This window comes from Erpetoichthys calabaricus, chromosome 1, assembly GCF_900747795.2.
Source record: "Erpetoichthys calabaricus chromosome 1, fErpCal1.3, whole genome shotgun sequence".
In the NCBI taxonomy this organism is placed as follows: Eukaryota; Metazoa; Chordata; class Cladistia; order Polypteriformes; family Polypteridae; genus Erpetoichthys; species Erpetoichthys calabaricus.
Window position 1 is genome coordinate 32,805,317 of NC_041394.2, and position 16,361 is coordinate 32,821,677.

The 16,361-nt window shown below is 37.0% G+C and overlaps 1 protein-coding gene across 1 annotated transcript in view; it reads left to right on the top strand.

Moving 5' to 3' along the window:
• The window catches only part of timm50 (translocase of inner mitochondrial membrane 50 homolog (S. cerevisiae)), a 67,038-nt gene that overhangs the window by 21,592 nt on the left and 29,085 nt on the right, over positions 1-16,361 (top strand). Inside the window, exons 4-6 of the mRNA XM_028797463.2 lie at positions 9,602-9,623; positions 13,981-14,039; positions 14,543-14,662. Coding sequence (XP_028653296.1) covers positions 9,602-9,623; positions 13,981-14,039; positions 14,543-14,662 — 201 coding nt within the window. The remainder of the gene's footprint in view (positions 1-9,601; positions 9,624-13,980; positions 14,040-14,542; positions 14,663-16,361) is intronic.

Consider the following 16,361-nt stretch of genomic DNA (forward strand, 5'->3'; position numbering starts at 1 on the left):
CAGCCAGCTTTTTCCCCCCTTTGTGATTTGGACAGAATATTAAAGTAAAATACTATCACTCATTATTCATGTTTACCTTGTTGGTTTGTTTGTTTGTTTTTTTTTTTTTTTTGAAGATTACAGCTTTAAATGAAGTCAGTATTTTGGTTCCTATGGACAATATTTCAATTTCAACAAACCTCCAACCCGTCTTAATCGTTTGAAATAACAGAAAGGATATTTTAGTACTTTATCAGCTATGTCGTAGGTGACAGATGTTGGTAGAAATAAAGGAAGGGGAAAAAATTCTCCCACGGGAAGTTTCTGAGGGATCAAAGAGAGTATAAAATGTATCTGGCTGTTGTTAAGCCCCATGCTTGCACTTTCACAACAGCCTACCTGTATAGAAAGTGTGCCTTACAAGTCTGTGTGAAGACTGCAAGTAGAGAAGGTGATGGTGGGAGTGACTTAGGAGGTGGATCTTTTTTTGATGCCTTTTAGGAACGATATTAATATAACACCTTTTTAAAAATACTGCAGTTTATAGCCAAGGAATTTTACATACGCTTTGTGACAAAGTTGAGTAATTTGTAATTTAAAAAGTATTCAATTGCTTTTTTTGTTTTTATAGTTCCCAGTTGGTCTGTATTTAAGGCTTGTTATGGTAATTAAGGATCTGTGCTTGAAGTATAGTTGCCCAATATGTTCTGTATTGGTTTAATTTATTCTTTTATGCACAGCCAAGATGAAAAATACACATTTTGTATTAGCTGTAATTTTTCTTCTATTTTTTTCTTTTTGAAACAACCTTCCATACTTTTAGAGCATGAATCTTATCAGGATAACATAACATTCTCAAAGTAGTTTAGTATTAAAATGTCCTTATTAGTTAAAGAACATGGAACACTTCTATTCTGCATTACTCAGAATCATCTTGTTTTTTTATTCACTTACTGTATTCTTTTATCGTTCCCTTTTTATTATGTGGCATTTCACTTAGTTTTATGGTGTTCCACTAGGTACATGGTGTAGAGATTACTAATACACAAATACTTACATTTTTACTCTTCAGTAATCGTATTTGGCATTTGCAAAGACACATTAAGGAAAAATATACACAGTCATGAATTAGTTACATTCTATGGAAGAAGTCTGCTGTATAAGCATAGGAAAAGGTATTCTTCTTCTTCTTTTTTTTTTTTTCTTCTTTCTGCACTTTAGCCAGTGTGTTGGTGTTCCCAGAAGGAGGTGTTTCATCTCGCAGGGCACCCTGGATATCATTGAGAGGAGTCGCAGCACATGGCTCAATGGCAACTCTGGATTGTATCGGGAACTGAGAGGGACGGCTGTGAAGGGCTCTGAGGGCAGATAAAGAGGCGTTTGTTAGTGGAATCTGTGAGCAAGTGATGCACCATCTGTGGTCTAGCGACCCATGTCCTACTTACAGAGGAATCAAAGCATTACGCACATCTGAATCTGTTCCTCGGAAAGTCAGTCAGGGCGGCTGTTGGAACGGTCCTTATGGATGACACTGCAGTTGTGACCCACTGAGCTGACTACTTTGAGCAGTTGTTCAAAGCTGATCCTCCAGCTAGGACGTTGGATATCTCTGGGTCCACGGTTCTTGAGGCTGATCCTCCAATTAGCTGTGAACCACCCAGTCGTCTCACTGAGATTGCACAGATGGTGAACCAGCTGAGGAGGGGAAAGGCTGCAGGGATCTGTGGTATCCGGGGTGAACTTCTCCAGGCTGGTGGTAAAGCTGTCCTCCTGGCATTGCAAGCAGTCTTTGCTTCCATTTGGGAGACTGGCGTCATCCCAACTGACTGGAAAATGGGGCTTGTCGTCCCTATCTGGAAAGGGAAGGGTGATCGCCAGGATTGTAGCAACTACAGGGGGATAACACTGCTCTCGGTGCCAGGTAAGGTCCTTGCTAGGGTCGTCCTCAATAGGATCCGTGATCACTTGCTCACCTACCAGCGACCGGAACAGTCTGGTTTTACGCCTAAGAAGTCTACCCTCAACCATATCCTGGCACTGAGGGTTCTCATGGAGCGCAAACATGAATGTCGTCAGTTTCTTTGCAGCCTTTGTCGATTTTCGCAAAGCGTTCGACTCAGTTGATCAAGCTGCCCTCTGGGACATCCTGAGGATTCGCGGGATCCCCTCGAGGTTGCTGGTTATCATGGCCAGCCTGTACACTGGTACTGTGAGTGCTGTGCAGAGTGGAGGCGGGACCTCTGCGTTTTTCCCAGTTGATTCTGGGGTTCATCAGGGGTGTGTTTTTGCTCCTACTCTGTTCAATGCTTGTATGGACTGGGTGTTGGGCAAAGCCATGGGGTCCAGCGGCTGTGGGGCATCTGTTGGTGAAGAAAGGTTAACGGATCTTGACTTTGCTGATGATGCTGTGATCTTTGCGGAGTCAATGGAGGCTGATTGGGGCACTCTAGAGACTGAGCGAGGAGTCGGAGTGTCTCTGGGCTTGTGAGTGTCCTGGATAAAAACCAAGATCCAAGCCTTTAATGACCTCTTGGGCACAGCTATCAGCAGTGTGTCTGTTTTCGGAGAGAGTGTTGACCTTGTTTAGAGGTTTTACTTACCTGGGCAGTGACATTCATGTCTGTGGTGACTCTTCTATGAAGTCAGTAGACGGATTGGGAGAGCATGGGGGATCATGAGGTCACTGGAAAGGGGTGTGTGGCGCTCCCGATATCTATGCAAAAGGATGAAGGTCCAAGTCTTTAGAGTCCTGGTGCTTCCTATCTTGCTATATGGTTGCAAGACATGGACACTATCCAGTGGCCTGAGACGAAGACTGGACTCCTTTGACTTTGTGTCGAATGAGCGGTTGCTCATGGAGTCCCGAATGATGCACATTACCTGCATTGTGAGAGAGCATCAGTTACGGCACTACGGCCATGTGGCATGTTTCCCCAAGGGTGATCCAGCTCGTAAGATCCTCATTGTTTGGGACCCGAGTGGCAGGACCAGACCAAGGGGTTGCCCACGTAACACCTGGCTGCAGCAGATAGAGGGTCATTTCCGGAGGGTGGGACTGGACCGCGTGTCTGCCTGGGGTGTTGCAAACTGGGATCCCGAGTTGTTTCGTTGTGTTATAGGTGCGGCAACGCACTGTACCAGTGCATGCTCCCCAACTTGACTTGACTTTAGCCAGAGAATATTCTGTAGTCTTTTTGCAGTGGTTTATTGCTGTTTCATAGCCTCATGAAGCTGGATTTAAACTCTCTCTCTGGTTCCCATATCCTTGGGTTTTCCTCCCATATCCTAACTGGAGAACCATATGACACATGCCAACAATTGGAGTCCCATTATTGTGGTGTGTGTCTGTGTTTGTATGTGTAAATTTGCCTTCAGTCAAATCATTGTTTCATTACTTTAATGTTGGTGTAACACATTAAGGCTTTTAACTCATGAATAATTCCTCATTGGAAACCTCTCACCTGGGTCTCCTTTGCAGAACTTGTTTTTATATTTAAAATTATTTTTTCCTCATTCCTATAATTTGATCATAAAAATCAATAGCACCATACTACATACAGAAATGGTGATATTCTGCTATGTTCACACCAAATGTAAAAAAAACTGTTCTAAAATTCCTAGAGTGGAATCTGTATTCACTCAGTACAGAATGCTTGTTGGCATTTCACAGGATTTCTCCCTTGTATGAGGTGGTACTGCCACCATAAAAAATAAGAGCATTAACGCAATCTTCTTTGTAACTGAAAATGTGCTGACAGATAGGGATGAAAAGCTAAAGAGCACTGGAAGCAGCAGGGTATGACTACAAACTAATTGTGGTTCATGTATTTGGGTGTCTGACCCCTCCTCACATTATGAAAATGGATTTTATCATACCTGGCTACTCCTGTGGTGATTATGTACTCTACCTAATTGTGATTATAATCAATCAGTATATTGAACTAGATTTTGCTTTGTGTGTGTGTGTGTGAGTGAAGTAAAATGCATACAAAAATTGTAAATTAAGTACACATAAAACGTGGTTTTTCCACAAAATTACACAAAAGATAAGAGACCGGGCAATATGATGGCACTGTCTCTAAGAAACTTGTATGTTCTCCTTGTGTCTTTAAAGGTTTTCTTCTTGTACTCCTGGATTCCTCCCACTTCCTATAGATGTGACTATCAGACTAATTGAGACACCTAAATTGGCTCTGTGCATTTTGTTGCATGAGTTTATCTTGCAGTATACTTGTGCCCTTTCTGGGAAATGGTTCTCACCTTATGCATAAAGCTTCTGGGGAAGGCAATAATTTAATATTTGCTGAACCTTCCATTCCCCAGATATCCTCTGTTACTATATTTTTGCCACAAGATCTGAATAGCTTCAGATATATAGACCAAATGTAATCTTAGATAAACGGAACCAGAGTACACATATCCTTTCTAAATTGCTACTTAAGTATGTTAAGTAATAAAATTATCCAACACCTGTATTGCCTGCTTTAAAAGGGGAATTTCCCCAATAGTTGCCCACTGAAACAGCTGACCAAAGTTAACTTGACTCGGTTAACCAAACATAGTCAGACCTGATTGCAGCCAGCCACATTAAATTTTAACCTTGCCATATATTGACCCTTAATGTGAGTGAAGTAGTCACCAATAAGTTTGTAGAAGAACACACTGCCTTGATCAAAGGAAAGTCCAGAAGAGACTAGGAAAAAAAAGTTGTTGAAACTTAACAGTCCAGAAAAGGTTACAGAGCAGTTTCTAAGGTTCTGGAACTCCACTGCACCACTAGAGCCATTATCTGCAAATGAAGAGTATTTGGAACAGTAGTGAATCTTGACAGGAATGACTAACCTGCCAAAATTACTTCAAGAACACAATGATGACTTCTCCAAGAAGTCACAAAGTATCCCAGGAGAACATCCAAAGAACTGCAGGCTTCTCTAACCTCAGCTAAGGTCAGTGCTTATAACTACATTTTAAGAAAAAGACTGAGTAAAAATAGGACTCATAGGAGAATAGCAAGGTGGAAACCTCTACTATCCAAGAGTAATAGCATTTAATTCATATTTGCAAAGAAACACCTGGATAACCTCCAGGCCTTTTGAAATAATTTTCTATTAACAGATGAGTCAAAATAGAACTCTCTGGATGACATACAGTAAGGTCCATAAATATTTGGACAGAAACAACTTTTTTTCTAATTTTTGTTCTGTACATTACCACAATGAATTTTAAATGAAACAACTCAGATGCAGTTGAAGTGCAGACTTTCAGCTTTAATTCAGTGGGGTGAACAAAACGATTGCATAAAAATGTGAGGCAACTAAAGCATTTTTTTAACACAGTCCCTTCATTTCAGGGGCTCAAAAGTAATTGGACAATTGACTCAAAGGCTATTTCATGGGCAGGTGTGGGCAAGTCCGTCATTATGTCATTATCAATTAAGCAGATAAAAAGCCTGGAGTTGATTTGAGGTGTGGTGCTTGCATGTGGAAGATTTTGCTGTGAACAGACAACATGCGGTCAAAGGAGCTCTCCATGCAGATGAAAGAAGCCATCTTTAAGCTGCGTAAACAGAAAAAACCCATCCGAGAAATTGCTACAATATTACGAGTGGCAAAATCTACAGTTTGGTACATCCTGAGAAAGAAAGCAAGCACTGGTGAACTCAGCAACTCAAAAAGACCTGGACGTCCACGGAAGACAACAGTGGTGGATGATCGCAGAATCATTTCCATGGTGAAGAGAAACCCCTTCACAACAGCCAACCAGGTGAACAACACTCTCCAGGGGGTAGGCGTATCGATATCAAAGTCTACCATAAAGAGAAGACTGCATGAAAGTAAATACAGAGGGTGCACTGTAAGTTGCAAGCCACTCATAAGTCTCAAGAATAGAAAGGCTAGATTGGACTTTGCTAAAGAACATCTAAAAAAGCCAGCACAGTTCTGGGGAACAAAAACATTCTTTGGACAGATGAAACCAAGATCAACCTCTACCAGAATGATGGCAAGAAAAAACTATGGAGAAGGTGTAGAACAGCTCATTATCCAAAGCATACCACATCATCTGTAAAACACGGTGGAGGCAGTGTGATGGCTTGGGCGTGCATGGCTGCCAGTGGCACTGGACACTAGTATTTATTGATGATGTGACACAGGACAGAAGCAGCCGAATGAATTCTAAAGTGTTCAGAAACATACTGTCTGCTCAAATCCAGCTAAATGCAGTCAAACTGATTGGGTGGCGTTTCATGATACAGATGGACATGACTCAAAACATACAGCCAAAGCAACCCAGGAGTTTATTAAAGCAAAAAAGTGGAAAGTTCATGAATGGCCAAGTCAGTCACCTGATCTTAACCCAATTGAGCATGCATTTCACTTGTTGAAGACTAAACTTCAGACAGAAATGCCCACAAACAAACAGCAACTGAAAGCCGCTGCAGTAAAGGCCTGGCAGAGCATTAAAAAGGAGGAAACCCAGCATCTGGTGATGTCCATGAGTTCAAGACTTCAGGCTGTCATTGCCAGCAAAGGGTTTTCAACCAAGTATTAGAAATGAACATTTTATTTCCAGTTATTTAATTTGTCCAATTACTTTTGAGCCCCTGAAATGAAGGGATTGTGTTAAAAAATGCTTTAGTTGCCTCATAGTTTTATGCAATCGTTTTGTTCACCCCACTGAATTAAGGCTTAAAGTCTGCACTTCAACTGCATCTGAGTTGTTTCATTTAAAATTCATTGTGGTAATGTACAGAACCAAAATTAGAAAAACGTCTCTGTCCAAAACTGTAGGTTTCACTATGTCCAATGTAAACCTAATGCAGTGTTTGACAATAGGATAATAATACCTACAACAGAACATGTGTTTAGTGGTACTGGATTTCTTGTCATTTTTGAAGAAACCATGAACTCTACACTTTACCAGAGTATTCTTAAGGAGAATTTCTATCTGGTCACCTGTCCATGACCTGAAGCGTAATTGGTTTGCAGCAGAACAATGATGCACATCAGGAAGGGGTGTCTACAACTGAATGGTTTAGAAGGCATAAAAGATATGTTTTTTAGTGTCCTATTTTAAAGTCCTAACTTGAACCTTAAGGAGATGCAGTAGTAATACTGGAAACGAACTTACCAATGTGTCTAAATTAAAGCAGTCATACAGAGAACAGTGGGCTAAAATTTCTCAACTCCCAAGTGAAAGACTGATCTCAACTAAATGGTTCCAATAATATGTGCTGAAACCAAGTATTGAGACAATAGAGGCAATTACTTTTTCATGTGGTTGGTAGGCATTTTGGATAACTTTGTTGCTTGCATTAATAAAATACCGATTTAAACACTGTACTGTGTTCTCTCAGGTTCCCTTTCTCTAATATTGTGTTTTTGTCCATAGTTCTGAGGCCATTCACTGTGTAAATTGTACAAAAAGAAACAATTAAGGGGCAAAACTTTTCACAGCACTGTGCATTATATATCAAGATTGCTGTGTGAGTGATAGCTAAATAAGTTAGCTTGATACCATGTGCTTATTTAAATAAGTTCTTCAGTAAGAATTCAGATATGGAGTAACTGGATAATCGTACAAACCTGCTAAAGATTTCTTCACTCAGTAAACCAACAGTAAATGGTGCACACTACAAAGCAATGATATTTAAGTCTTTCTAAGTTGATATTCACATTTTTATTTGAAAATGATTTTGGAAATATTGGGTGAATAAGAAATCTTGAGTTGAGCAAATCGCTTATCAAACCTTTGCTTGTAGAATTTTCAAGAATCAAGAAATGTAAAAATATATATTCTAGGATCCTTAACTGAATTCAATAGCAAGATCTGTTTTAATATAGATGGAAAAGGGAGCTGATTATATTGCATAATTTAGACTGTCAAGTAAGCCTACCAAGCTTGTCTTTTTAACTGGGGCACAGGAATTTTAGGAATAAAGTTTGTATATTCAGATAGTATGTGTGTGTATACATGTATTTATAGGTGTGTGTATGTGTGTGTATGTAAAACTTACGAGATTGCACCTAAGTGCACTGTGCCATTATGACATTCTTTTGAGTTAATGAAGTTGATAAAGCTATTGTAATAATCATAACCATCATGTCTTTTTCCATACAAACAACTGTAAACCTACTTTTGTCCAGCCTGTATGTGTGTGTGTGTGTGTGTGTGTGTGTGTATGTATAGTATATGTGATACATATTTTCCCTATAAAATAACTAAAATATGTTTTAAGAAGAAATTCACCAAAGAAGCTCCTTTTGCATTCAGTTGTTGTTTTTTTTTTTTTTGTTTTGTTTTTTTTTTTTTACAAATTAGGATACAATTTAATATTTATTTTGAGCAAGTTTTGGTAGTGAGTTAATTTTGTCAAATGAACCCTTTGGGTTCAAGTTTGACAGAGATCTCTGGCTGCCATAAATGTAATGACTCTCTCTAACCATAAGAGGGAGTTCTGTGACCTTGTTAAATTGAAACTTTAAAACTAGAGGATGTTCTGCAAAATATTTATGCATTTATTCATTTACTAGTAAAGATAAATGTATTTTTTCTCCTTTAGTCATAATGAACTTCATTTCAATCTGTCAGCAGTAAACAGTGTATTTTTCTCTTATTATATAATTTTACTGTATTATCTTCTCTAAAGCGTTTTTTTTTTGTTTTTTTTTTAAATCACAGGCTTGTTCGCTTTGGCAGAACAGGCAGACTAGCCAATAAGGGTCCAAAGTGTTCATTTTGTAATGTAATGTTTTATGTTATACATTTTTTAATATAAAAAATTTAAAGCATGATTTTCTTTTCATTGCTTATGTCCATAAGTATATAAAGTGGTATATTCATAAATCTCACATTTTATTCAAACATTCATTCTGCAACAACACTCCCAGTCAAAATAATTATGTAAGTCAAATAATTATGTAGTTTACAGAGTTAAATTGGAGAAAACAAAGGATGAAATTTTGATTATGTAAAGTTAATATGGTAATGCGTGTGATGTCTGTCATGAAATTAAAGAGATTGATATGAGTATTAAGGGGATTTTTAGGGTAAATACATTATTTTATGGTGATCCTTCCAACTTGGAAACAATTGTTAATTTTATTATGAGAGATCCATCAATACATTGATTATGGGTCTTTAGAGGTTTTTGGTCTTTGTCATTTATTTAATGACAGACCTTGTATGTATGCTTTGTGCTGTGTTGCAATTTTGCTTCCATTATTTTTTCAAAAATCTGTGCATGTGTGCTTTCACAGGTAAAAATATGCATGTCTGCTGGACTACATATGCTCACACATGCCCTCTAAGAGCAAGCCTATAATTCAAGCCCCAAGTCTAAGTTTCCCACGCTACCCCACTGCGTCATTCTATGGGGGGATGCAGCGATCTGTTCTTTTGAAGCCCCCCCTAGGCTGTAGCCCGAGACCCCAGCTGCGATAAAGGCCTATAGCAGATGTATCTGAATATTCATCTGTTTGGAGATTAATTTGACTCGTAATTGAAGACCTGGTGCTCTGTAGTGTGTAACTAAACAGGAACACCCCCTCCTCACCATGTGCAGTTGGGTAAATTAAATATCTTTGTTCATTCACTTATTCTTTCTTTTTTGTATTCTCTCCAGATTCCTGATGAGTTTGATAATGGTAAGTTTGTTTAGTTTTGTTGTTTCTTTAATCTTATTAAATTTTTTACTTCATCTGCTTTACAGTGCCATTTATGGTAGCTCTGAGGCCAGCTGGTGTAAGTAGTTACAACGGATAGCCTCTCAGCAGGTTAGAAAATCTGCTGCTGGCTGGTGAAGAAATCTTGTGATAGTAAGGAAGAAAGGTTAGAAAAACCCAGCAACACTCCAATATAATCATCTTGGTGCCTATAGCATTCTACAGTTTGACACCTGAGTTTGGACACATGAGTACTATTTTGCAATCACACTTATAGAAACGCGCTTGCTGTTTGCTCTCAGGGTTTACTGATGACAAACTCCTCCTTTTGTGCTGATAATTATGTGCACTTTAGTTATATTTTTAAAATTGTGTGTTGTGTGTGGTAGATAGTCTTTTTGTGGATGAAACTTATTATGTATATCCTGCTAGAATACAAATTTTCAAGTAGTAAACATCTTTATTCAAATACCCTGCCTACTTTGTTGTTTATGAATTTTAATTAAATTTACTACCTAAAAATCCAGAAACAAGTAGACTAACTTTGCCCATGTCCTTGTTTGAAATAGGATGCCAGAACAATAGGGATGTGATGTAGTCCTCACCTAATTAATTCTTCCCTCTTTGACTGTGGTGCCTGGGGACTAAGTTGGGTTATGTGCTAATACTGCCTGATATTGTAATGAAGTCTAATAATGACCGGGGGGCCAATGAATTAAATGGCCAGTCCCAGGGGGTGAAAAGAAGTGTCTCAGAGCCTACAGCTGGCCAGGTTCCTTGCTCCCTAAGCAGACAGATTTCTTTGCAGTAAAAACTTAAACAAAATTTAGAGAGACTTCTCCCAAGAGATATGGAACTGAATGGGAATGAAGACCAGCATGCATCTAAAAGGAACAAAAAATGGGTATCCAGAGAAACTAATGGCATCTAAATTGAAGTTAAAGATAGGCAGTAGGTGACAGATTGGATAGGCATAAAGCCAGATGGGGATGTATTTGATAATGGCAGATTTTCTATTTAGTTGATTTGTGTGGTAATACATGTTTATGCATTCCAGTCTCATTTTATAAAAGTATAGAAGAGGCGACACCAGGCACAATATATTTTTCACTCATCATAACAAAAATAACAGTGGTTAATAATAGAATTATCTCCACTTAGTTCTCTGTGTCGTCATCTCACTATAGCATTGTTGGCAGCAGGTATTTATTTACTCCAAACTTGAATGCCTTATAAATGCAGCCCTCAACTACTTGTAGAGACAAATGCCCTTGAAGTTTCTAGGTATTCTTGTCTAATGCAGGGGTTTTTCTATACTTTGTTGTTTTGTGTTGCCATATTTGAGCAGTGCAGTTTGCAGCTGGGGGAAATGAGGGAGGGGGGGGATCATTCTGTTAAAATACTACTTTCTTTTATTAAAATAAAAAATGTGATATTTACGGGCACATTCTTTTCCTGATTTTGACAGTTGCTTGTAAATTTTATTTTGGCTTATAGCCATACTGGATTTTGCCATGTTGCAAAATCTGACATGTTATCAAATATACATGTGGATTGTCTGGCCACCATAATCTCTAACACATATTAAATACAATATACTTAGTTTATGGATCTGTAATCCCTTGCCTTCTGCAGGCATCCCCTACCCTATTGCCTAGCAATCCTGGCAAATCTACCAGGGAAGATTGAGAGGCAGAAAGCTGCTGAAGTTTAAAATGATGTTTATTTAAAACAACCAGCTGAACCAGAGGGGAATGAACAGGCTTTTGGAGGAACGAACAATGGCGGCTTTCATCTTGACCAAAGTGGCATATGTCATTATTAGTCAATTGCCTCTGTTCCTTTCTAAGACTCCTTCCTCAGTTATTGTGACCCTAACAAAGAGAACCCCTTTCCTCAGTTGTGACTCTGTAGAAAAAAGCCAACAGAAGTACTGTAAAATAAAATCAACATTGATTTCAGGCAAGTCTTCAGTTGGAACATAAAAATAAATGTTTGTCAGGCTTGGTTTCTAGCTGCCACTTAAGCATCAATAACTTTCTTTACTGAAGAAATGTAAATTTGGTAGAAATATGTCCTACATATGTTACATATTTTTTTGATTTTTAAAATTTTATTTTTTCTAGGTATTTTGTGAAACAAGTTTGTTTATTTAATAATGCATTGCTATTTAAAATTTAATTTTTTATTACTTTGTAAAGATTACTGGTTGTGTTGTATTTACATACTACTGTACTATAAAGCAATCTGTCTTATTTACAGTGTAAGTGAAAATGTATTGTATCAGACTGTTTTTAATTTGTAATAGCTCATGGAACCTAATTATTTACTTTAAAATGTAAGTTCAATGAGAAATTATCCATTTCCTAAACACACTTAATCCAGCTTCAGGAAAAAAGAGTTCAGCAGCATTAGAATCATAGTAGAAATCATCAGTCTTTTGGTAGGCACACACTGGCTTAGATCTACATTCACTCATATCAAGTTAAAGCCGATGGTTTTCATTACCTCCCTCTCATTGGATGCAAGAGAAAAATGTACATGGACAATGGGATATGTTGACAGTTCCATACATTAATAGGGCCAAGATTCAAACTCAGTTTGTTTTATGTGTGAGACTGCAGTGTTATCCACTGTGCTGCCATAAACATTTTAAATTATTTAACTGCACTTTAGGTTTTCAATTTTAAATATGTAAACTGCTTGTTATGAGCTTTTCTGGCGCCTTATTTTAGAATGCTAAGAATATTTTTAAAGTTTCAAATTTTAAGGAGAGTTTGACTTTAATTTTATCTGTTTATCTGGTTATTTAAAAATGTTTAAGATGAGATAAAATAGTCTATTGTTAGTTTTTAACTGCCAAAGTTGTTTTGTAACAGTTTTACTAAGCTACATAGAATATTTGCTTGTTTGTTTTAATAAAGAGCATTTATTTAGTTTTTCCTAACAACTTCCAAAAAAACATAATTTGCCCATATTTATTATAAATTCATGAATTTTAAAACGTGGTTATAGTTTAAGATTCAGTTTAGTAACTAATGTGTGTCAAATGTAAACTGTTAGTTTCTTCAGGAAATTAACATAGACTTGCTCAAGTAACATTTGTTGAGTTCCTATAACTTAACACCACGTTTTCTGCTGACCCCATATTATACCAGTTTTTGTCATCAATACCCTGTTCCTCACTCTCCCTTGAGAGCTGGCAGATTTGGAGGTGCAGCAGATGACGTTTAGAAATATATTTCTTTCAGAGGAGAACAGGTTTGGTTTGGAGCGTGTGACAATGATCGCATCACTAAACAGTGTTCCCTGGAGATTACTGCATTAACATTTCCCTGACTGTGGTTATTGAGGGCACAGGCAGGCAAGGGTGGGAACTTAATCAACTCCCCCTCCCAACCAAAAAAAGTGTGTGGGTTTTTTTTTTTGGTACGTTAGAAGCAAAAGCCATCATTATGCTACATTGCCTTTTGTTATGATAATTGGTATGCCATTTGAATGAGTGAGACCTGACTGCACTGTATTCTTACCCTTAGGGCTGACTTCACAAGCTACGCCGATTTAGATTTTTGGTTAATGTGGCTTTAGTGGAATCTGAAACTTTTTTTTTGGTAATCCTTCTCTTTAAAGCTAAACTCTTTTAAACTAAGTTTCACTTGTCAAAAAATATACCGTTATGTTCTCCAGGTACAATGAATGTTATAGGGCACCACCTACTAGTTTGCCAGAATGAGTGTCAAGTTCAATGAAAAGCAAAGGAATGCAAGTGTTTGAGAAGGAGTATTCTATGCCTATAATAGAATATTTAAAAATGGAGTTGTAACACACAGTACTAGGTGTAATAATGAAGCTAAAAATGGTAAATGGTTTTGAGTAAAATGCATTTGTCCAACACTAGTTCAGAAGCCCGGTGAAGTCTTTAAAAGCTGATTAGGTTTCCATAGGCTCATAAACTAGTAGTGTTTGTAGATTATACAGATTTCTTTTAGTTGTGATGAATTGACTATAGTACATTTAACAATTGACTATATTTATGGTTGTTTGTAAGACTGTCGGCATAACTACATTAATGGCCTTTGAATAAACAGTTAAAAATGATCTCAAAAAGTATCAGTGTTATGCTTTAAATGTTTCACTTAGGAAAATCCAGTTAATTTATAAAATTCTTGCAAACTGGACCAACTCCGAATAACAAAAATCTTGACATTTTGGGATATTTGAACCTTCACTTCTTTTTATTTTGTTGGTTTTATGGAAGCGTTTAATAAAGAGAGCCGTTCCTATTGTCTGTGTTTTTGTTTTTTGTTTTTTTAAATGTTTTTTAATGTATTCATTCCAGACCCACCAGTGTTTCAACAGATAAGGAGGACTTGCAAGTATTTTAAAGATTACAGACAGGTTAGTGGCATGAGCATAATCCTCATCCCTGGGGCTTACTTTGTGTTTTGAAAAATTTGAGCTAAATTTTAATGTCTTTATTTAAAATGTTGTAAATGTTTTCTGCTGCAGAAGTATATCATTTTAAAATTTCAAAAGGCTGTTTTATCTGTTTCATGTTATAAAGTTTTGCTTCAGTGTCATTTTGACTTTTTGCCCGTTATGTTTAAAATAAATTCACTAATAATCAGTATATGTAAATGATTATAGTTTTGCATTATACACAAAATGTATTTATTTCCTCTGTGTGTGTGTGTGTGTGTGTGTGTGTGTGTGTGTGTGTGTGTACATTTTATCTATATGATATATATAAAAATGAGTATATATTAATGTGTGTTTGTGTATGTATGTATGTGTGTAATATATATATATATATATATAATATGTGTGTGTATGTTAAGTGAGTATATATGTATGTGTACACATACAAAGTAAATGTTTTTTTTTTTCCTTCATTTGTGCAGATGATTATTGAACCCACTAGTCCCAAACTGCTCCCGGACCCATTGAAGGAGCCATACTATCAGCCACCGTACACACTTGTCCTAGAGCTGACTGATGTTCTACTTCATCCAGAGTGGTCGGTGAGTGACCATGATTAAACTCTAGAAGTTTGAGCTGTAAAAGAGTAACAGTCTGTTATTATTGTAATTTTTTTTGGTGTGAATGTTGTCTTAAAGAAAACACATCCATTTATAGATGACTGGAATAATGTATTGAAGGGTTTAGCTTTCCACATTAAGACTGCCACCCAAAGGAATGTTAAAATCCTGATTAGTGTACAAATGTTTATTGTGGACTTTTTTTTAAACAAGGTGAAATCTTGTAGTTTACTTGTTTTGTAAGTTTGCTTGTTTAGGAAAAGAAAGCATTTGGTGAAAAACTTAAGTAGTTTCGTGCTGAAGAAGTAAACAACTGCCATTAATCACAGTGGTAATGTTGGAAGGTAATTTGTGTGTGTGTTTTGTCATGAAGAGAGGTTAATCTGAAAAGCCTACTATACAACATGCCATAATCTGAATTACTGCCTATATAGTCAACTTTTTTGATGTCTGCTGGGTGCTCATCTACAGCGTCACATAAATGTCAGTACACTTTTTTGGTCCATTGATCAAGTATTACTGGACTGTAAATATGCCCTTCCTTTGTGGATTGCACATTTTCATTTGTTTAAAGGAGACCGCCAGGCACTTGTAAGATATTAAGCATTAGTTTATGAATCTATTATAAAGATTTTTCAAAGTTGTTGAATCATTAATAATATAATACTGACCATTAAATGCTTCAGGCATACAGGTGTTTTTTTTTTCCAGAAAGGGTCCATTTAATCCCCTCACCCTTGTCAGACAGCCATCTGTACTTTTCTGCTTTGGGCTCTACCACCTGTCATGTCCCATCTCTATGCACACTCAACCTAGGTACCTTGATACATTGACAGGTGTGCTTTAACTCACATGGTAACCAGAAACCATTTTCAGATTATGAGTATTGAAAAAGACTGTCACCCTAAAGGTTTTGTGTCCACTCTTAACCTGCTTTGATTTTCAGTCACATATTAGGACAGTATAGACACCATCCTAGAAAAACATTTACATGCCTTTGATCAGAAGTTGTGAGGTTTAAGCTTGTCGAATATAATTTAAGAATCCTGAAGCAGGTTTTCAGTTAAATCTTTGAAAAACATAATATATAAAATTATTTACTTGTTAAAAATTAATTTATAAAATTCATAAAACAGACCAATTTTTAAAAAATGTTTTCAGAATATCATTTTTTTAAATGATCACACATGAGACTATTAACCCAGAAATTTTTGCCCAATCTTTAATTTTTTAAGTACAGTAACTGAAATAGGTTTGCTTGCAATATTTGCTAGTTTTTTCCACAGCCCATTCTTTTGTCTCTTTTGACCTGATGCCCAGTCTCTGGAGATGACAATCATAATGTTACCAGCACCATTGTTCACTGTAGGTATGGTGTTTTTGGAACTCTGGGAAGAGTTCTATTTGTACCACATCTTTATATGAGCTTTGGCAAAAAATGTATCATTGTCTCACTTGACCACAAAACACTGTTATGCATTGGAACTGACAAACTCTGTTACTCAGGCTCCAGCATTTACAAATTTCTTTTTGATTTAAAGGCTTCTTTTGTGCCTCAAATCCGTGGAGGCATTTATTATGCAGAGCTCTTGATCTGGTTAACTGGGGTTCCTTTACTCCATTTTCAGCTACTGAACTTTATTAGCTCCTTCAGAATAGTTAATTGACCAGAGTTTTTTAA